This window comes from Bos indicus x Bos taurus, chromosome 20, assembly GCF_003369695.1.
Source record: "Bos indicus x Bos taurus breed Angus x Brahman F1 hybrid chromosome 20, Bos_hybrid_MaternalHap_v2.0, whole genome shotgun sequence".
Lineage (NCBI taxonomy): Eukaryota > Metazoa > Chordata > Mammalia > Artiodactyla > Bovidae > Bos > Bos indicus x Bos taurus.
Window position 1 is genome coordinate 20,552,239 of NC_040095.1, and position 23,668 is coordinate 20,575,906.

General features: G+C 39.1%; 1 protein-coding gene across 2 annotated transcripts in view; it reads right to left on the bottom strand.

Moving 5' to 3' along the window:
• RAB3C (RAB3C, member RAS oncogene family) overlaps positions 1–23,247 on the bottom strand; it is a 301,907-nt gene extending 278,660 nt beyond the window's left edge. Inside the window, exon 1 of one of the 2 annotated variants that reach the window (XM_027520072.1) lies at positions 22,934–23,247. In XM_027520072.1, the coding sequence (XP_027375873.1) occupies positions 22,934–22,951 (18 nt within the window). In that variant the 5' untranslated portion in view covers positions 22,952–23,247. Of the gene's footprint in view, positions 1–22,109; positions 22,295–22,933 lie in introns of those variants that run through there. The other variant, XM_027520071.1, reaches the window with a different exon arrangement.
• Between the last annotated feature and the right edge of the window lie 421 nt (positions 23,248–23,668).

The following is a 23,668-nucleotide window of genomic DNA, read 5'->3' on the forward strand; positions in this document are numbered from 1 at the left end:
TTGTCACCCTGCTTATTTAACTTATATGCAGAGTACATCATGAGAAATGCTGGGCTGGAAGAAGCACAAGCTGGAATAAAGATTGCCAGGAGAAATACCAATAACCTCATGCAGATGACATGCACATGACACCACCCTCATGGCAGAAAGCAAAGGAGAACTAAAGAGCCTCCTGATGAAAGTGAAAGAGGAGAGTGAAAAAGTTGACTTAAAACTCAACATTCAGAAAACTAAGATCATGGCATCTGGTCCCATCACTTCATGGCAAATAGATGGGGAAGCAATGGAAACAGTGACAGACTTTATTTTTTGGGGTTCCAAAATCACTGCAGATGGTGACTGCAGCCATGAAATTAAAAGACGCTTGCTCCTTGGAAGAAAAGTTATGACCAATCTAGACAGCATATTAAAAAGCAGAGAAACTACTTTGCCAACAAAGGTCCATCTAGTCAAACCTATGGTTTTTCCAGTAGTCATATATGGATGTGAGAGTTGGACTATAAAGAAAGCTGAGCACTGAAGAAATGATTCTTTTGAACTGTGGTGTTGGAGAAGACTTGAGAGCCCCTTGGACTGCGAGGAGATCCAACAAGTCCATCCTAAAGGAAGTCAGTCCTGAATATTCATTGGAAGGACTGATGCTGAAGTTGAAACTCCAATTCTTTGGCCACCTGATGAGAAGAACTGACTCATCTGAAAAGACCCTGATGCTGGGAAAGATTGAGGGCAGGAGGAGAAGGGGATGACAGAGGATGAGATGGTTGGATTGCATCACCGACTCGATGGACATGAATTTGAGTAATCTCCGGGAGTTGGTGTGGACAGGGAAGCCTGGCTTGCTGCAGTCCACAGGGTCGCAGAGTTGGACATGACTGAGCAACTGAACTGAACTGAAAGAGAAAAGCCCCAGAAGACATTTGAACACTAGAAACAATATATAGTGCTCAGTCTCATCTAAGACCACATTGGCTGCTAAAATCAGAGATATGTAAAACAACTGAGGGAAAGAGAAAAGGAGAGATGGTGCAATAATGTATTTCCTTTTTAGAAATATTGCCAGTAGGAGAACACAACCATATGAGCAAGAATAAAGGCAAAAAGAAAATCTGTATATATTATTAAATTTAAGGACAGTAAACATTCTGATTGCATTTCACACTTTCTTAATAAATATAAGCTTAAGCATTTTTCTATCTTACATCCACGAAACCACACATATGTCTTCAGTAAATACGACTGTAATGATTGCTTACCAGTGGGAAAAACTAGGCCAGTAAAACAGGCATGTATCATCATTCTCCTTTCTGACCCAGGAATCTACATGCTAAGGTAAACTTCCCCCAACACAAGCAGTCTGCCAAGAACAAAAATAGGATTATAATTCTTGACTATTGGTTTGAACAATGATGTCTTGCTCTGACAAATTTTGACACCCCAGAAAGCCAGGTAACTGTTTTGTTTGACACTTCTATTCCTCCAGACATAAGCCTTTCACCAATTAAGACTCCCCCCTCATGGAGGTGCTAAGCTTCACCAGGCCTGCAATTGGTCTTTGTTAAGAAGATCTTTTTACCATCTTTTATGTGAACTAGCCCAGAGACTAGGTTCTGAATTAAGCATGTTCAGTTAAGCCATAGTCGGAAAACAACTCTATGAGTATCCTAGACCTGCTCATTTTCTCAGCCTGATTACCTACCTACCAATACCCTGAGGTGGGATTCTAAATGATTCCTGTGGATTTCTAGGCTGCCTTGAAAGAAAATGTGATAAAGAAAGCTGATCAATCCCAAGTCCTAGTCCAAAATTAGACCAACTCCAAAACCTACAGAAATATAGGCATCATCATGATATGCACTTTTTAAATGTAACTGTAGAGATTTACACAGAGAAAACCATACTGGAATTTTCTCCAGCATAAGAAATAGAAGATGTTCAATTTTAAAGGCTGATTATACCAGTTGCAGTGGCAGCAGATAATGTGGCAGGAGTACAGAGGATGAGCGAGGATGAGGCTGGTGGATACGTGGATCTAGATCCTCCAAAGGATTAATTAGAAGAGTCTGTCAACCTGCTAACCTTGAAGATGGTACGTGGTTTCTTTAAACTATTTCCTGATTTATATCCCCAGTAGGATTCATCCAACTCTTTGAGACCCCATGAACTGTAGCTCACCAGGCTACCCTGGCCATAGAATTCTCCAGGCAAGAATGCTGGAGGGGGTTGCCATTCCCTTTTCCAGGGAATCTTCCCTTCTCCAGGGATCAAACCCTGGTATCCTGCATTGCAGGCAGATTCCTTATCATCTGCGTCACCAGGGAAGCCCCATAAGATTCACAGTGAGTCCCAAAGATGTGCATTCAGAATGCATATGTGTTTCATTAAACTTTGGAATAATGAAACAAATCCTGGCGTATAGAATGGAGTAGACTGCCCTAATCTTGTTGAGGATAGAAATGAAGCGATTTTTATTTACAAAACAGAAACAGTCACAAATGTAGAAAACAATCTTACAGTTACCAGGAAGGAAAGGGGGAGAGGGATAAATTGGATGATTGGGATTGACATATACACACTAGTACAAAGCAGGTAACTAATGAAGACCTACTGTATAGCACAGGGATCTCAACTCAATCCTCTGTAATGGCCTGTATGGGGAAAAAGCCTGAGAGAGTGGATATACGTATAACTGACTCATTGTGCTATACACCTGAGAGCAACGTCACATTGTAAGTCGACTATACCCCAGTAAAAAATGAAGCGATCTGACAGCATATGAATGTCAAAGGGACAGACAGTCACTACGTAAGTTTGCCTACACTTTTAAATATGTTCATGTGAACGTTTCTGAAATGTTCATGGGAAAATATGAAAACGTGAGTAAGCATGAAGGAAGTCCCAGAGAGTGAACTGGATTTTATAAAAGATAGATATAAGAAAAGCCTTTTAATTGTATTAATCTTAAATTAATTAAAAGAATCACAGAGTGGGAAAGACTGTTGAGGGTTGTCCTTCTTCAACTTATCACAGTCTCCCTCTTGCTGGCATGACGCTGGTATTCAAGCCTAGCCCTTCCCATCAAGTGACAGAAAGTTCACTGGGCTGTGAAACAGCCTACTTCATTGATGAACAACTACAATTGTTAAAAGTTTCTTCCATAAATTTGAGCTAAAATCTACTTCCCTATAGCTTCTGTTCATGTGTTCTGCCTTACGAATCAAAGAGAGTTGACTCATTTACTCATTTACATTACTCATTTACTCTCCCCCTGACTGGATAATCTCAGCTTCTTTAGCCCCTCTGTTCCACATGGGACGTGCTCAAAGCAGCCCACATATCTAGGTTAAAGCTGACATCTCTGCAAATGTCAAAATCCCATGCATGGCTCCTACAATTGGTCACAATATTCCAGATATTTATCTGGTCAGTGCAGAGTATAATAATATTCTTATGTCCTATCACACTTGACTTAACCATAAAGTAATTCTCAAATGTTCAGCGCCTTTTTTCACATTCACTGTTAAAAACATGGGTCTCCCCTATCCTGATCCTATGCCTTGGCGATGTACTTTTTAATGAAAGTGTCAGCCTTTATATGTTTTCTATTACACTTCCTTTTACTTGTTTCGATTTCCAATTCTGTTCTGTTCTGATAACTTTATGTCCTTTCATCAAAAATATTAGTTATCCCTTCCAGATCTATGTCATTCCTAAGTTTAATCAGTATGCATTTTATATATACTCACTTAAGATGCTAATCAAAATGCTAATAAGGTGGTAGACAAATAACAATGAATTTTTTTTACCCTGCTGAATATATAAATCTATGAATGAGACCTCTACCATATGTCCTTAAGGACCTTGGCAAGTTTGAAGCAAATTTTTAACCTCTGGGAGTCAGCGCCTTGCAAAGTCACTGTGCTGGCCCTCTAGGTGTCCCTTGGTTCAATAGCAAGTGAACAGATCATAGGTTTAATTGATGTGTCATTTTTAATTTCAATTATAGTTTCCCCAGAAGTCCTACTGACCAGGGACCAAGCAGATTACCTTTGACGAACACAGGCAACCACAGTCTACTTCAGAATTGTTGAACATTAGCTCTTCCAAATAAATAAGAAAGCCAAATTATCTGCAGGAATTCCCTTGGGTGCTTAAGAAACTAAACTACACTAAGCCATTTTGTGCATCTGATGAGAAAAACAGAAAGAAGTCATTTTAAATGTACTATGTTCCATCAACTACTACTGGTAACAGCCTGAAGGTCCATGGGAAGAAGAATGAGGGTAAATTATCCAGAAAATGAAAGGCAATTCTTTGCAACTGGAAGACTGAAAGTAAGGATGGGCCTTATATATGAGAAGCATGGAAATACATAAATTAGTTTCAAATCTCAGTTGTTACCTGAGGGAAAAGAAAAGGGTAATAAAAGGAATTATTTCTGAGATTTCCAAAGGTAAGACTAAATCTTAAAAAACCAAGAGGGAAAATATTAAAACACAGGATTTTCAAACACCTGTCACCTGGCCCCTGGTGGTTTCTCCTGGCGAAGGGCTCCTCTGTGCTTGGTTTGCCTGCCTCTGTGCTTGTCTCTTTAGAATGGATTGTAACTGTGATGTTCTTTGCAGTCTCCAGCCAACAATTTCTCTGTGTGTCTGCTACTGTTTGCTCTGGCGAGAGCCAGTGGAGAAGCAATAAACACTATCCATATCACTGCAGACCCATCACCACTGCGCTGAAAAGATGCTATCCAGGGACCTGGAAGTTGCCAGGACACTAGAGGGTAAATAGTGGTTTTTCCAACCCTGGTTTCTGAAGTAAAGGACCTAGGAAGTAAAGTAGCATTGGGAAATTATCTCTTTTCTTTGTGTTGGAAGGGAATGAATTACTATTTCATGGGACTCCTGGGGAATGTAAATGATGATACACCAAATTATAGTTACACTTCCAAGATGCAAGTTGCTCTAAGTTTTAAGGATATTCCTCAAGCTCAGTTTCACAGACATTCTTGCAGACTGCATCTGGATCTCTATTCCATGCATAGGTTCTTTAGTACATGTGGAAAACACACAGCGGATGCACAGGAAAATGGTAAAATAACTGCACCAGCTCTTACAGACACTGTACTACATGCTTTACACATATTATCACATCTCATCCTTTCACTGCCCCCAGATATCAATATCTACCTGTTAGCACCCCCGTGTTAGAGGAACTGAATGTCCTGAGTGTATTTCAGAAAGGCCACCTTTCCTCAGCCCTCGATAGAAGCATAAGGGAATTTTTTTCCCAACCTTAACTATGAGAGTTTAGCAGAGCTCTTGAAGGTAAAATTCAAAACTTGGTGAGGCCCCCTGGAGTTTTTATTTCTTAGACTTGTCCACATGGCACCTCTAGCAATTCATCAACTACAGGCTACATTTTCTTCATCAATTACATTTAGGTTTTCCTCCCATAGTACTGATCCCTGTGGAGGCTTCTATTCCAGTAAACTGTGATTCTCCCCAGTCTGGTGGCAGCATTTTCCCCTGTGACCTCAATTCTCCGATGTATCTAAGAAGAGTTGTTAATTTTCAGTTTGTTCAGCTTTTCTCTTATATGAGGATAGGAGTGACCACTTCCAAGTTCCCTCTATACTGAGCAGGAAACTTGAAGCCATTATCCCCATTTTAAAGACAAAATTAAGAGTATCCGAAAAGAGCTGAAGTAGAAGGGGGTATCTGTTTTTCAACAGGATATCCTGATTTCTCCGTGTACTGACTGAACCTTCATGACCTGGAGCAAATGGGTTATAATGTACTGTATAACAGAGAGAACTCTACTAAATATTCTGCAAAACCTAAATGGAAAAAGAATCTGAAAAAGAATGAATATACATATAACTGAATCACTATGCTGTATACCTGAAATTAACATAACATTGTAAATCAACTATACTCCAAAATTAAAAAAAAAAAAAAGAATTACAGACATGCAGGCTCAGCTATTTCACTCTTCTCTTCATCAAACCAACAAGTTTCAATCACAGAGAATATTGAAAGAGGTATGGGTCCTTCTTTTTCCCACTTCTAGGGGAAAAAATCCATTCCTCTGTTGAAGAGAGGCAAAAGCTAAACTTTTTAAATTTTTAAATTTATTGTAACACTTTTCACACCTCCTTTGAAATCTATAGATGTTTGTTACCACAGTGTCAAGAAAAAGGAAATGAAGTTTATCAAAACCTGTAAAAATGGTTCCTATTAGTATCAAACACAGAGAACCAGTGTTCTCAGCCCAAGCTGTAGTTCACTCCTGATTCCTGGCGTGTTACAGAGGGTTCCTGGTGGCGGAGAGCCTGCAGAGGGCTGTGAAGCAGAGGGAGAAGGGGATGCTCAGATCACAGAGAGAAGACTGTGAGCCATGATCTCCTGTGAAGGGATGGTGGCTGGGAGAGCTCCGCTCCACTCCAGTGATTCAGTGCTGACAGCTGCAATGAAGCAGAGCCCAGCCCAGTAACTCCTGCACATCCTCATGGATGCTGAAGCCAGAAGGTCATTAGTGCAGTCCTAGGGAGCCTAGAAAATCCCATGGACGGAGGAGCCTGGTGGGCTGCAGTCCACGGGGTCGCTAGAGTCGAACATGACTGAGTGACTTCACTTTCAATTTTCACTTTCATGCATTGGAGAAGGAAATGGCAACCCACTCCAGTGTTCTTGCCTGGAGAATCCCAGGGACAGGGGAGCCTGGTGGCCTGCTGTCTACGGGGTCACACAGAGTCGGACACGACTGAAGTGACTTAGGAGCAGCAGCAGCAGAGAGCTGGGGAGCACCTAGCTGCTGGTAACCCAAGCTTTATAATCAAAGCACAAAAAGAGAAACACTATTGTACTTCTTTACTACCAGCTCTGAAATTATGTGCAGCAGACACATTTGTGAAAAAGAGCATTCCACATTCTTGGTGTGATATGGATATAGATAAAGAGCACATGCTTTTGGGTCAGGTTGCCTGAGAAGGAATCCTAGATCTGCTACTTGTACAAACTTGGGCAAGGTTTTTGTTTTAACAATCATAAGCTACAATTTCCTCATCTAGAAAATAGGAATGATAGTGAAATCATCAAAGTAAAAGTGTTGGCATGTGTAAAGTCCTTGAATAGAACATCCATAATCATCTTTCTTATTCCTTTTGTTATATTGAAATGATATAGAAGCCACTCACCTTCTCCCAATTCTTATACTTGCTGCTATCTGAAATGGAAATGGTTGATTTTATAGGATATAATCCCTCTCATTTCCTAACTTTAAAGTGCAAGGGACTTTGATACCCAATATCCCAACTCTGTACAGCTTAATAATTAGCAAAATAAACACCTTATGTTTACTCTCTCATTTTATTTTATTTTATTATTATTATTTTTTCTGTTTCTTGTAACATTCTTTTTTTTTTACTCTCTCATTTTAATATTATGGCATGGAACAAAGAGCAGTCATCAAAACACTTTTCGTGATAGAAGCTGACACTCTGACTACCTGTATGCAGACAGAAGTGTCCTGTAGTCTGGAGAGACTGTGGGGAGGGCAATGTGGCCAGTGGTCATGTGACCTGTCCTATGACACTGCCTGCCACCCAATAATTTTGGAGAGTTTTTCTTTTTAACTAAATTCACAAAACCCTTGGGTGTGCAGACTTTTGTGGAAATTGAAAGTGGGCTAATAAGCGGGCAGGATCCAAATAAAGTGAAAATGATAGTTGCCCAGTCATGTCCAACTCTTTTTGACCCCATGGACTATGCAGCCCTCTGGGCTCCTCTGTCCATAGAATTCTCCAGGCAAAAATACTGGAGTGGGTAGCTATTCCCTTCTTTAGGGGCTCTTCCTGACCCACGGATCAAAACTGGGTCTCCTGCACTGCAGGCAGATTCTTTACCATCTGAGCCACCAGGGAAGCCCAGAATCCAAGTAGCAAATGGTAAAAAAAAAAAAAAAAGAAAAGAAAAAAAAATGGGAAAGGGAGCTCCAGCATATAGGTGGCCAACAAGCACGTGAAAAGATGCCCAACATCACTAATTAGTAGAGAAATGAAAATCAAAACTTACAATGAGGAGAGGGTGTGGGAAAAAAGGGAACACCATTGGTGGGAATGTAAACTGATGCAGTATGGAGGTTTCTCAAGAAACTAAAACTAGAGTTGCCATATGATCCAGTAATCCCACTCCCAAGCATATATACAGACAAAGCTATAATTCAAAAAGATACCTGTACCCCTATGCTCATAGCAGCACTATTCAAAATAACCAAGACACAAACAACTTAAGTGTCCATCAACAGATGAATAAAGATGTGATACATATACACAATGGAGTATTACTCAGCTATAAAAAAGGATGAAATGCCATTTGCAGCAACATGGACGGACCTAGAGATTATCAATCTAAATGAAGTAAATCAGAAAGATAAACACCATATGATATTACTTACATGTCGAATCTAAAATATGACACAATAAATGTATCTATGAAACGGACTCACAGAAATAGAGAACAAGGTCCTATGTATAGCACCAGGAACTATACTCAATATCTTACAATAAAGCCAAAACGGAAAAGAATATGGAAAAGAACGTGTGCATTATATATATATATATATATATATATATATATATAATTGAATCACTTTGCTGTTCAACAGAAATTAACATAATATTGTAAATCAACTACAGTTTAATAGATTTTAAAAAGAAAGGGGGCTCTAGGAACTAACTCCTAGTAGTTAGGGGGAAACTCTCTTCTTCTGGGGCCTTGGAATAGGTTTTAGGTAAAGTTTCACCTAATCTCTGATGTGCAATTTGATAAACCATCAAAGTCCACAATAACATTATAGACAACAATACTGCATGATAAACTTCAAAGTCTCTAGGAGACTAGAACTTATTGTTCCCACTATGTACAAGAAATGATAATTATACGATACGTAGAGGTATTAGCTAACACGATCGTGGTGACTATACTGTAATACACAAGCATATCAAGTCAAATTGGTGTACATCTTAAAGCTATACAATGTTATCAATATATTTCAATTCTATCTCAACAGAAACAAAAATTTCAAAGCCCACAATAAATAAACAATATCTTGCATACAGGATGGTTATTTCCATCATTTGCTAACACCTTTCTAAAATAATGCAAAGGGTATCCACAAAAGTAAAATTCCAGATAGACAAAGAGAAGTAGCACAGAAAGGTCAACAAAAGTTTGGGATCTGGAAGTGCATGACTAGAGAAAGGGGAACCTTAGGCCTGCTAGGGAAGTCCACCAGAGCCCAGGCAAGTCTGGAATGGCCTTAGGATTGAAGACACCAAGTGTCTTGTTCCTAGGGTGTAGCTAGAGTCACCAACTTTCTTGTTTGCCCAAAACTGAGGTGTTTCATGGTACACAGCAGAACTTTCAGTGTTAAAATCTGCAAGCTGGGATGGTAGATCACACTAGATGTTTCTAGGTGGTGCAATCAGAAGGACTGGTTGAAAATCCAGGATCCTGCAAAGCCTAGCAACATCTTCTCCATATACAGCTCTTTTAAAACAAAATTAAGTCTAAAATATAAAAAAGTCATCAAACATTCTTGACATTCACACTTCCTAAATGTAGATGTCAATTTATAAAAATGAAAGAGCCTTTCTCTTAGCAACAAAATGTAAAAAATCCTTTAAAACTTTCTCATAGATATGGATAAAATATATATGCCTTCTCATCATTTCTTGGTAGCAAGAAATAGCAGACATTGTGTTCTCATATACCTGCTCTCGGGCTTCCTTGATAGCTCAGGCGGTAAAGAACCCACCTGCGAATGCAGGAGGTAAGAGGTTGGGAAGATGCCCTAGAGTTAAGAAATGGCAACCCACTCCAGTATTCTTGCCTGGAGAATCCCATTAATAGAGAAGCCTGGTGGGCTACAGTCCGTGGGGCTGCAAAGAGTCAGACACAACAGAGTAACACACACACACACATACCTGCTCTGTAGAGCTGGATATGTTTTTACTTAGGAATACAAAACTGAATCTTCACTACATCCAAGATTTCCAAACCTGGGAAACTCCTCCTGAATTCTGCAAAATTAGAATAGTCAAGGTGGGGCCGGGATCTAAATTGTTAAAGCTCCCCATGTGATTCTCTGGATCAGTCAGGTTTAGAATTTATTGGATTAACAAGTGTTGGCAGGGAAGCCAGGGCAGGTGCCCACTGTCAAGACCTCAGGATGTATGTACGAGGAGACTGAGCAATCTGACACAGAGTCCTGGATCCATGGGGACCCTAGAGCTCTCTATCAGCTGCCGTCTTCACCAGTCATCTCTTTCACTGATGGGGACAGCAGATCTCACCAGAATGTTGACTTGGCACAGAAAGTCTATACCCTAGAATGCCCAGCCTGCCAGAAAAGCTGAATTCTGAGAAACGTTGTTACAATTAACTCTGCCCTGGTAGGAGTCAGAATCTTCTGAGGATCAGTGATACAACTCACGGAGAGCTCTCTGTCAGACTCGGAGAAGGCACCACCTAGGAAGAGGCAGCAATCCTGTTCTCAGCGCACACAAGGCTCTGTGGAACGTGGCCTGGACTTCCCTCATCAGTCATTTTTTAAAATAACCCACAATTAGATTTTACTTCCCTCCATTCCATAAAAAGGGATCCAATAGCTAGAGGAGGTCAGTGTCTAAACTGAAACCACAAAATAAAGAATACCTCTTCCTGAGAAGAAGAAAAAGGCTAAACAATAGACATATGTAAAAGAGTAGACAAATGTTAACAGTAGACATTTCTTTTTACCACATATGTACTATATGGTAAAAAAAAAAAAAAAAAAAAACTCTCATAAAAACACCTAGTAAAATACCCTAAAAATCTCCAATGGGGAAAATAAAAACTAACTTTTAATATTAACATGTGCTTCCCCCCTCCCACCACAAATTTCATCATTAAACATTTCACTTCATTTAATGTTTTTAAACATTTTACAGATGTTTCATATTAGTTTTAAATACTTAAGCCCTTGAAAAATGCCTCCAGGGATTTGCTATAGATTCCTTCAAAATCTGGGCATTTCCCTTCCAGTCATGGATAGGGGGACAAACCCCATTTATGAGACAATGGGGCTATCTGGACCATTCTCGAGGAAACTGGGTTAGCAGTCTACAAGGTTGTGTTTCCAGACTGTGCAATGGGAATGGCGGACAGAGCCACCTTTATACTTACAACCATCTGGGCTTTTCATTCTAAAGCCACTGCTACTATCATTTACTACAAAGGCCCAGCCTGCCCAAGCATGCGCACTAAAAGAAGGCTCACACGCACAGGTGTGCTGTGGTTCCATTGTTGCCTTTCATCAGCCCTACTACCGACAGGTGTTCAGTGACTCAAACATTCAAAGGAAAACTGCCTTTAACTGCAAACACCATAGATAAGGGTCACCTGGGGTCATATTTTGCTAATTGGTACTTAACATGGTCTTTCCTCAAGCTCTTTAATGGTCCTCAAGCTATGGCTATTTTAGCAGGAGGCATTCATCCTGTTGGCTACCAAGAGTTTCTAGTTGATGAGACTCAGACATGCATCTGAATCGCTCCTAACAAATAACAAGTAATTAAACTAAAAGCAGGTAGACTATGAGGAGGATCACCTCTTCAAGTTACCTTATGATTTGGGTTCCCAGACCATGAAAAGCTGAGAGTGTAGGAGCAAAGTGACCATGGTTTCAGGGTTTTCTCAGGTGGCCAAGTGGGCACAAAATGAGGCTCTTTCAGGTTTGCCAGAGCTGAATTCCTAATGCTGCACTCAATCCAATCAGCTTACTGAAGAGTTCATCAGGGAACTACTGACCCTGTCCTTTTACAACTCTGAGTCGGACATGACTGAAGCGACTTACAGAAGCAGCAACAGGCAACTAGGAAAGCCAGAAAAATAACAACCTTAGATACACAGATAATACCATTCTAATGGCAGAAAGTGAAGAGGAACTACAGAGCCTCCTGATGAAAGTAAAAGAGGAGAGTGAAAAAGCTGGCTTGAAACTCAACATTCGAAAAACTAAGATCATGACATCTGGTTCCATCACTTCATGGCAAATAGAAGGGGAAAAAGTGGAAACAGTGACAGGTTTCATTTTCTTGGGCTTTAAAATCACTGCAAACAGTGACTGCAGCCATGAAGTTAAAAGACACTTGTTCCTTGGAAGGAAAGCTATGACAAACCTAGACAGCATGTTAAAAATCAGAGACATGACTATGGATGTGAGAGTTGGACCATAAAGAAGGCTGAGCACCAAAGAATTGATGCTTTTGAACTGTGGTGCTAGAGAAGACTCTTGAGAGTCCCTTGGACTGCAAGGAGATCAAACCAGTCAGTTCTAAAGGAAATCAACCCTGAACATTCACTGGAAGGACTGACGCTGAAGCTGAAGCTCCAATACTTTGGTCACCTGATGCAGAGAGGCAACACTTTGGAAAAGACCCTGATGCTGGGAAAGATTGAAGGCAAAAGGAGAAGGGGGCAGCAGAGGATGAGATGGTTAGATAGCATCACCAACTCAATGGACGTGAATTTGAGCAAACTCTGGGAGAAAGTGGAGGACAGAGGAGCCTGGCATGCCACAGTCTGTGGGGTCACAAAGAGTTGGACACAACTTAACAACTGAACAATAACAAGGCAATTGAAGACCTAGGACATTGACTCTTACGTTTCACCGTTTAGTGGACAGAAGAATAGTTCATGACCCCCATAAGACTGACATAATGCTTCAGACCAATCTGAAACATGTTGGTGTTGATGTTTCTTCAGAGTTAAAGCTGTTAAGGAATATATTAGTTGATAAAGGGAAGCAATTATTGAAATGCTTTATTTTTATAATTTTGCACCTTGTTCAAATTTTTGAAAGTGTCTTGAAGCCCACACTCCTATTTGAAAAACACAAAGAAAAACACAGTATCACAAAAGCAACAATCATAGAAATATTAAAGGATAAAAATTAAAATGTGAACATGAATATTTCCCCTAGAAATCTATAAGGAATAATCAAAGCACTAATATTATTTATATTTATCACTTTTTCTATAAAAGGCTCACTGTGCTTTCTTGGTTCTACACAATACTGTAAATTAATCCTACTATAGGCTCTTCCAATATTCAAATATCTCTTCCCTAGAGAGTGTTATCTATCTTCACTTGGCAATATAACATATTTCTAATGTAAAAGAAGTCAACATGGAGCCCGAAAGGAAAAACAGTAACTGAAATAGACATTTCCTCAATGGGTTTAACAAAAGGCTGCAGATGATAGCAAAGAGTCAATGACTTGAAGATAAATTAACAGAAATCATACAACTGACAAAGAGAAAGAAAAAAAGAAAAACATAAAGAAAAGCCTAGTGATCTGTAGAACAATATCTGAAGTCTAACATACATGTAATTGGAGTCTCAGAAGAAAACAGAAGGAGATAATGAGATGGAAAAACATTTGAAGAAATATAGCTAAATATCTTTCAAATTTGGTTAAAAGTATAAATTTACGTATCTCAGAAGCTAATTCAAACCCCTGAGCTGACCCCAAAACAAAGAGCAAAATGCTGGTTTTAAATGCTGGTTATCAATCATATTGATAAACGCAACACATGAGAATGGGGAAAAATCCCAGCTAAAGGATACTTTCTAGACTGGATAAACTGCAAGGCCCAGTTATACTCAGACCATAAGATTCACACTTTAAATATAAAGTCACATATAAGTTGAAAGTAAAAATAGGACTATATACATATTATACACACACACACACACAGAGGCATAAATATATGTGTGTATGAGTGTATGCATGAGACACTATTAAGAAAGAGTGTATTTATATACACTTTAAGACAAGGAGCATTGCTAAAAATATAAAGGGAGATTTCATAACAAAAGCCAGGAAATTTTTTCTGGAAGACACAACAATTATATATGTGTGTGTGGCACCCCACTCCAGTACTCTTGCCTGGAAAATCCCATGGATGGAGGAGCCTGGTAGGCTGCAGTCCATGGGGTCGCTAAGAGTCGGACATGACTGAGTGACTTCCCTTTCACTTTTCACTTTCATGCTTTGGAGAAGGAAATGGCAACCCACTCAAGTGTTCTTGCCTGGAGAATCCCAGGGACGGGGGAGCCTGGTGGGCTGCCGTCTATGGGGTCGCACAGAGTCGGACACGACTGAAGCGACTTAGCAGCAGCAGCAGTGCACTTAATAAAAGAAGTTCAAAATATATAAAGCTACATTGAAAGGACTAAAAAAAACTGAAAGACTGACTACTATAATTGGGGATTTTAAAATCTTTTTTTCAGTAATTGATAGAATAACTAGACAAAAAATAGTAAGGTTAGAGATGATCTCAGCAACACCATACAATACCATGATATTCCAACACAACACAATACCACTACACTTCAGAACTGTTGCATGGAGCATTCACAGAGCACATGGAATGCTCATGAAGTTAGACCACACACTAGCCTAAAAACAAGCCTAAATTTTTTTTCAAAGACTGAAATCTTAAAGAATATGTTCTCTGGTAGCAGGAGGATTTAATTAGACATCAATGTTGATAAACTATCTGGAAAAGATGCAGGTATTTGGAAAATTAAACAATATATCTCTAAACCCATTGATTAAGAAGAACATCACAAGAAGCAAATAGTTTAAAATAAAATATGATGCAAATACTACACTCAGAAATTTGTGAGAGTCAACTACTAAAGTTGTTGTTAGAGATTTATCATTGTAAATACCAGGCTTATTCTTAAAAAGGAACATTTAAACTCAGTGATCTAAATTTCTACTTTAAGAAGCCTAATAAACAAAATGGTTCTATTAAAGTTAGTATAAAGAACATAGTTGTTTTTTTAAATCCCAAGTCAATAAAATAAAAAATAAATAACAAAAAAGTTAACAAAGGGAAAAGTTGGTCATTTGAAGACATTAATAATATTGATAAATATCTAGTAAGACTGGTAAAAGGGAGGTAGGGAGAAAAAAAGAGAATTTATATTATCAAAGAGGGGATATCATTACAGATCTAGAGAAATTAAAAGATAGTAAAATATTTTGAACAATTTTATGTCAATAAATTTGAAAAATTAGGTGAAAAACACAATTACCAAAACCAACCCAAGATGAAATAGAAAATGTTATATAGGCATAAATACTTTTCTCCTGCAGTGATACTGAATGTTTAAGACAACGCTCAATCACTACTTAACAAGTCAGAAATCTGGACACAGGGTAATTTAGCTAGGTCCTCTGCTCATACCGCTAAGGCCTTACAAGATGAAAATCAATGTGTCAGCTGGGCTGGTTCCTACCTGACTGTTCTGGGGGAAGATTCCACTTCCAAGTTTTTACAAGTTGTTGGCAGAATTCAGTTGCTTGTGGTTACAGGACTGAGGTCCCTATTTCCTTGATATATAGGCTTCTTTATCTTTAGGCCAACAATCCTCATGCTTCAAACTTGTGACTTCCCCTTCTGCCACATCTCTCTGACTCCAGCAAAAGAAAATTCTCTGCTTTTATTGGCTCAGGTAATTAGATTGGACCCACCTGAGAATCAGGTCAATCTTATTTTAAAATACATAGCATGACTTATATTGGCAAAGGCTCTTTCGTTATGTAATATAATTTACTGGTATGTTCCAGAAAGGCCACAGACATCTCAGCATGGGGTATGGAGAAGGCTATTCTGCTAAAGGGAGATAGGGACATGAGAGTGTAGGTAGTTGGATGATAGAGATATTTGTATATCAAAAAAGTGTCATTTGTTTAAAAAAAAAAAAATGTCCACAAAGAAAACTCCAGGCTCCAATAGCTTCAGTGATAAACTCTACCAAACACTTTAAGGAATAAAATACATCAATCTTACACAACAAAATCATTCAAACAGCAAATTCCCAAACACTTCTCACTTGTTTTATAAGGTCTGCATAACTTCTATATTATAACCTCATTAAGGCATTAAAAGAAAATCATATATTAATATCCATTTTGAATTTGAAGGCAAAAATCTACAACAAATTACAAATTGCATCCAGAGAATATATAATAACTAACTGGCTTTATCTAAAGAATGTCAGATTAACTAAAAATCAATCAGTATAATCCAACAGAATAAAGGAGATAAACCATGTGATCATGGCAATAGATGCAGAAGAAGGATTTGACAAAATTCAGCACCCACTTGTATTGAAAACAAATACTCTCAGCAAGCTAGGACTCAAAAGAAACTTCTGTATGATAAGATATCTATACCACCACCAACAATAAAACAATTACAGCTAACTTCATACTTAATGGTGAAAGATGGCTTCTCCCCAAGACTGGGAATAAGATAAGAATACCTGCTCATCACTTCTCAACACTGCACTAGCTATCCTATCCTGTGGAATAAGAAATAGTGAGGAAAAAAAAAAAGGTCTTTGGAAAGAAAGAACTGCCTCTATTTGCAAATCATACAATCACTTATGGAGAAATTCTTAAGGAATTTAAGGATTTCAATTGATGGTGCTAAAGAATCTGCCTGTCAGTGCAGCAGATGCAAGAGACTTGGGTTAGATCCCTGAGTTGGGAAGATCCCCAGGAATAGGAAGTGGCAACCACTCCAGTATTCTTGCCCAGAAAATTTCATGGATAGAGGAGCCTGGCAGGCTATAGTCCATGGGGCCGCAAAGAGTCGGACATAACTGAGTGACTGAGCACTACAAATAACAAATAAATGTAGTAAGGTCTCAGGACACAGTTTAGAGAAATAAATCAAAGAAAGTACAGAATCCAGATATAGACACCACTTAAAATTAATAACCTAAATTTCATTAAAATAAAAATTCTCATCAAAAGACACTCATAAGATATGAGTATTTAAGGCACAGACTGGCAGAGAATATTTTAATACATTTGAGGAACTAGTTTCAAAGCTATATAAATAAATATATAAACAACAGATTAAAAAAAAAAACTACATAAAGATCTCCTACAACTAAATAATAAAAAGACAACCCCAATAATGGATAAAAGGCTAAGCAGACACTACATAAAGGAAGAAAGGCAAATGGTCAGTAAACATATAAATATGCTAAAAATCACAGTCATCAGAAATACAAATCACAATGAGACACCACAACCGCCAATTAAAGTGGCCTTGATTTAAAAGGCCACTGACACCAGACACTGTTGAGGATGTGAACCCACTAGAATTTCACACACTGTTGGTGAGCATATGAAATGGTACTATCATTCTAGCTAGAGACTTGACTGTTTCCTACAAAGTTAAACAAAGACTTATCCTTCACCTCAGCAATTCTACTTTTAGGTATCTACCCAAGAGAAATAAAAACATATTACTATAAAAAGACCAATATGATAACATTTATAACCTTCATTATAGTAGCCCCTAATGAAATTACCTCGAAATCCATCAACAGAAGAACAGATTTTAAAAGGCAGATTGATACACCAGTATAATGTGTCAATAAAACAAAATGAATTATTGACACATGCAACAACATGAATGAATTCCATACACATTATAATGAGCAAAATAAGCTAGACTTAAGAGTACACTCTATATATTCTGCAATATGTTCATTTTGTATGTTTTACAGAACTATCTAGAGTTCTAGAATAAACAGGACTAATTTATGATGATCTTACTATATCAGTAGATTAACCAGAAAAAGAAAGTAAAATAAAGGAACTTGTTGGGTTGAATGGAAATGTTCTATATCTTTATAGGTATGTATTACATAGGTGTATCTACTTATTAAGAATCATCAAATTATTCACTTAATATTCATGCATCTCAATGTATAGAAGTATCTCAAAAACTATAAACAAATGAAAAATGCTAAAAATTTACATAATTCCAAATAAACCTAAAATATTTCATCTTCACAGGTCATAGTATGCATGGTAAAAATCTATGATCTATTAAGAGGACTGCCCTAGAAGCTCTGGAACTTATTAGTGAATGATAAATGTAGAAAACTGTTGGATGACCTTTAACCAATACATCTTTTTTAGGCGGTGCAACTCCTCATAAATTCCCAGGAAAACTCAATTTTTAGCATATGGAATATGATGGTCAAGAAAGGAATTTGCAGTTCCAATATAAGCTTAAAATGGCAGGGGGAAATTGTGGTTATGCCATGTAATGATTCCACAACTCTTTAAACTGAAAACGGAAAATCATTCTTACACCATAGAAATTTGCTTTTATGGCAATTTCCCTCTCTACCCTCCACTTTCCCTTACAGAAGAAAGATGGATACTTGAGGAATTTGCTCAAATCGAGCAAGAAAGAAGTTCTTGTTTCTCCAATGTTAACTATGGCTTTTCTCCGTCTCTGTAAGGGATGAGGACTAAACTTCCATTTGTTATGTAAAGATAAAGGGATCATAATTGAAGTTGGATGTGGTAGAAATTCAACAGTAATAAAATGCAAGATTGCCTGTGGACTTCTCACAGACAAATGAAACAACGTTACTTAGGTCTTGTTTCTAAGTTTTTTTGTTGTTGTTATACAGCATGGCTGTATTTAATATCTATTGTGCTTTCCACCTCAACTTCATTTTCAGCCTACACTTTCTACACTTTCAGCATACTCTTTCTTCAATCTTCCTCATTTTTAGCCAAACAACCTTTTTTGGCACACCGCTCCACGCTTTGAGTAGTTGTTTTTCTTTGGTTTCCTAAGTAGCTGGGAGGGATTGGGGGCAGGAGGAGAAGGGGACGACAGAGGATGAGATGGCTGGATGGCATCACTGACTCGATGGATGTGAGTCTGAGTGAACTCCGGGAGCTGGTGATGGACAGGGAGGCCTGGCGTGCGTGATTCATGGGGTCGCAAAGAGTCGGACACGACTGAGTGAATGAACTGAACTGAACTGAACTGAAGTAGTTAGAGGGCTCTCTGTACTTTCACACCTACATGAAGAAAGCTTGTGGATAACAAAACTGAAGATGAAGCATTTAAACACAGACAATGAACTCCACTTTGGTCCTTGGAGAGTGTAAGTAAAGCTATAAGAAATTTAAACCAGGAAGACAAAGAGCTAGCCATTTTTAAAACACTGACCCTTCTCAAATATTTGATTTAGTTTATATAAGATAATTTTATAAACAGAAGAGACAATTTTCCTTTTTCTGATCCAAATGAAAATCAACATGGCACTCATTCTTTATATCACCTTTTTGTGTCTTCTTAAGGAACCCAAAATAATAGCGGAAACAACATGGGCTTCCTAGAGATCTAGCAGAATTTTGAATTTACCGTGTTGGTCAAGTTGTTTAATCATATAAAGCTCTAGTTATCTGCCTGTAATTAAGGTAATGGTGACCTCTAGGACTGTTTTATATTTCTCACACACACACACACACACACACACGCACACACATAGATCTGACTGCAAAGCACAGTGCTTGGCACAGACAAAGCACTAGATAAACTGGAATTTGTTCAATCAGGCTCCTGAATCAAATGATAATTTGCTCATGAAAGTGTTGCCCTTAAGTCATGAGCACTGCTATTCCCCATTTCATTTGGTCCTCGGGATTTATGGAGGCACTAAAGGAAAAAACACAAAATGACCATCTCCTGCATTAAAATTGTAATCCATCATTTGGAACACTTACCAAATGCTATTCCTGGTTATTTAGTTGGAAATACAGACAGCAAAGACTATTACTGCTATTATCCTGCATTTTGCATCAACTCAAAGAGAAATATTCTTCAGAAAATTTGCATATATCAAAGACAGCTATACTGAACAGAGCACCAAGCTATGTACAAAGGCACAATAAATACTTTTTTAAAATATATTGAACAATTTTAAAGGGTTCTTTGACTTAAGAAAATATAAAAAGTAAATTAGCATTTTAAATGATATGGTTTGGTCTTTAAATGGAAAAAATGTCAATTATTCATCTGATTATATTTTCATATATCAAAGTCATCTGGAATGTGATTATGATTCACAAGTGCAAGTGCTAAGGCAATATTTGCCATATATATAAAGCATGTTTATAGTTTTTATTCTTCCTATCATTATATTTTTGAAAACCTGACAGTAATTGAGAGTTGGCCACCACAACAATTTACTTGGTAAACTGAATCAATAAATGTGCTTTAAATATACTACAGAAAAAAGTTTTTTATTTTTTTAAATGTACATGTTATTCAATATAGCATTTGGGCATTAAAATTTTTAAATTAAAAAAACCAAGTCAATGAATAAAATACATCCCAAATATGAAAATAACTGCAGAAGCAAATTAATTTTGTTACCCGTTTTTATACTAATTATTCATTAAAGTTCTGACTAAATTTTAGAATTGCAGTGCCTACTACAAAGTTGATACGAATTGATTTTAAATATTTCTTAGGGCACTAATTTCATGTAGTTCTGTAATATTTTGATGACCCTTCTGAACAGTCTAAGCAATACCTGTAAGAAAATAAATACTGTAAGAAAATAAAAATCAAGATGCACTGTGATCAATTTGTTAGTCATTTATTTTAACATAAAGACTTCAGTGCATATATGGGGTTAATGTTGAATACTAACAATCTACTTTTAAAGTCTACTGTCAATGTTTACTTGTAATCAAATATGATTAATGTAGCCAGTTGGCTCTTGGCAGTAACTCCAGTAATGGGAAATTATCATAAGCCAATACATCTTGATTACAACAGCCTGTACCTTTATTGTCTGTCCAGATTCTTTTCACATCAGGTCTATAATGAAAAACTAAGTCACAAAGACAGGTATTAGAAGATACACAGCAGGGCAACTGTTCTCTGGAACAAATCAAGTTTTCAGTAACTCATAAGGCAATTTAAGAGCTTTCATTAATATAATGCTTCAACAAACAGTTAAATTTTTTTCACTTAACAGTCAACATCTCTTAATATACATAACCCATGAATGAATATTAGAGTGGGTTGCCATACCCTTCTCCATGGGATCTTCCCGACTCAGGGATCAAACCCGCGTCTCTTACATCTCCTGCATTGGCAGACTCGTTCTTTACCACTAGAGCCACCTGAGAAGCCATACATAACCCACACCATAAATGAAAAGTAAATTGACGCATACGTTTAAAGCCCTTGATTTTTTGAGGAAAAACAGTTGGAAAACCTTTAAATTCAAATTAAAGTCAAACATTTATATTGCTGGATTTGGCAGCAGGGGTGGGTTCTCAAGAGAGACAACACGTTCCAAACGGTGTGTTCCATTCCCTCTCAATTCATTCATAAAGTGCCTTTCTGTTACGCAATGGGATCACTCTCCTTGATAATGAACACAGGCTGATGGTTAGTAATAACTGATTATACATACAAACGAGAAAGCATCACTCATCTTTACTTAAAAACAGAACTTAAGCACGATGCTTAGGCAGAGGCACCTTTGCAGGGAGTCAAAGGAAGCAAACATAAGAACGTGACTTAAACAGGAATCGGAACGGAAAACAAATGGGCACAGTAGTCAGGAAAGCTTGGAGGAGAGTCTCTGAAACGCAGGAGTAAACCAGTGTGGACACAGATAAAGGGCTTGCATACTTCTGGGAAGAGTGAAGCCCTGAAGTGTTTGCTCATTATTACTAGAACCCTAATTGAAGAAAGAGACTTTGGGGACTCTAACATTGGTTTCTCCTTTCTTAGAGAGCTCTTAATTAAGCGGAATTTGCTCTATACCGACTCCAGTAGACAGCTCGCAACACCAGACCTGGTGTGTCTGCCCCGTGATCACGAACCAGGCAAGACAGGAGGAACAATCAATACCAATACGAGATGGCATGTTCCTCTGACTTTTGTTTGCCCGGGTTGACGTTCTAGACACTCTTATCCTCCTTGTGGAGCCCGGGAAGATAATGTATACTCCTATCCCTCCTCAAAACAGCCCCAATCACAGCCCCGCGGAGCGGGGTTCTGTCCCCAGGACCAAGTCTGAACCGCGTCCCGGCGGATGGCTGCCTAAGACCTTCCCTTAGATCGGGCGCAGTTTGTACTTGGAGCGAGGGAGAAAGCGTCTCTCTCAATTCCTCCCGAGGCCACACTTTCTATATAGACCCACCTGCATGGGAGCTTCGTGTCTCATTGTTCGCAAAGTGTCCTTTCTCCCTGGCTAACACAGTGCTGGCTCGGGCGCCCGGTCAAGCGTGCACAGCCCGCGCGCTTCACGCTCCACTCTGCACTCGGGGTTCGCTAACCGGCTCCAACATCAGCACTGGAGCTGTCCCTTCCTGGCGCCGCACACGCGTACTGGCCCGGAGCCCCGAGTGCTCCTGGGAGTTGTAGTCTAGCCTAGCTGAGCTTCCCCGCAAACCGCGGAGCAGTAAACTACATTTCCCGGCAAGCCAGCATTTAAACGGGCTGCTTCTCCAGTAGGACTCGGCCGCGGAGCCTCCCTTCTCTTTTGGACTCGCTCCTGGTTGTTAGTGCTCTCAGCCTCCCGAGCTATTCCCTCGCAAGGTGCAGGCGAAAGTGACCTCAGTTCATTCATCTCAGCTGGAGATTTTTCTTTGCTACCTATCGGCTTCCGAAGCTACATTGTGATTTTCCTGGTTAGGAAACGCACTACCTTGTGCTAATTTACAATCTAAACGAAACCTGCACTGTGTTCTGGAACTCTCCGCCCTACACGTCCCCATTCCCAATCGGGAAAGTTTGTACATTTCCATAGGCAGAGTAGGGTGGTTTTACAATCTCATTCAGCAAACGCGGGGGAGAACGACAATGAATGGTACACACATAAAGAAAGCGGTTTACTCACACAGTTGCACTGAGAAGGCGCCCACGCGCGCGAGTATACTCACACACACACACACACTCACACACACAAAGTCCATGAAAGCGAGATTTCACGCGGAGCAGGCGGAGGAGCTCCCTTCTGCTTACCTTTCCGTACAGCTCCATTGCAACTCAAGGTTCCGAAATTCTCAGTAATCCCTCCTGCTCCAAGTGAGGTTAAGGTCTCACGCAGGAAGCCGGGCTAGACGCACTACACAATGGAAGGGGTGGGGGTGGTGCCCGGCGGAGGGAGAAACGAGGGAAGAGAGTAGAGTACAGCTGATTTAGATAGACGGGTTTTTTTCCTCCGAGGGGAAAGCTTGGAGTCTTCAAGTACCGGCTGCAGAGAAAGAACTGGGAGTCTTAGGAAGTGCCAGGGGAGCGATCGCACCGGGCAGCCCCTCCCCAGGCCCTCCCCCGGGCACCGTCCACCGTCATTAGAGCGCACACACAACCTCTGCCGGCCCAAGGCTGGAGAGCTGATACGGGACTGGGTTATTTACCCAAAGCAAGTCATATAAAATGAACACATTCATCACCAGAGCCCAGAAACACCGTCACAGAACAAGATAGGAGACCTCTATTAAGCTATCCTGTCCTTTCAACAGAGAGTCATTCCTTACATTACAATCATACTCCTCCCTGGCTGGTTCAAAAATGGTTTTGAAATCTTGGAAAATGTACTTGTATTACACTTACCTTCCCCTCAACTGACAAATATGTGTGACTATCCATATTCTCTGTACCCATCTAAAAACTCCTTTTCCCCCAAGAGTGAATGTTAATCAGTGCAGTAATGATTCTTGCCTTTCACTTTGTGGTCAGAATAATTACTGGAGGCAG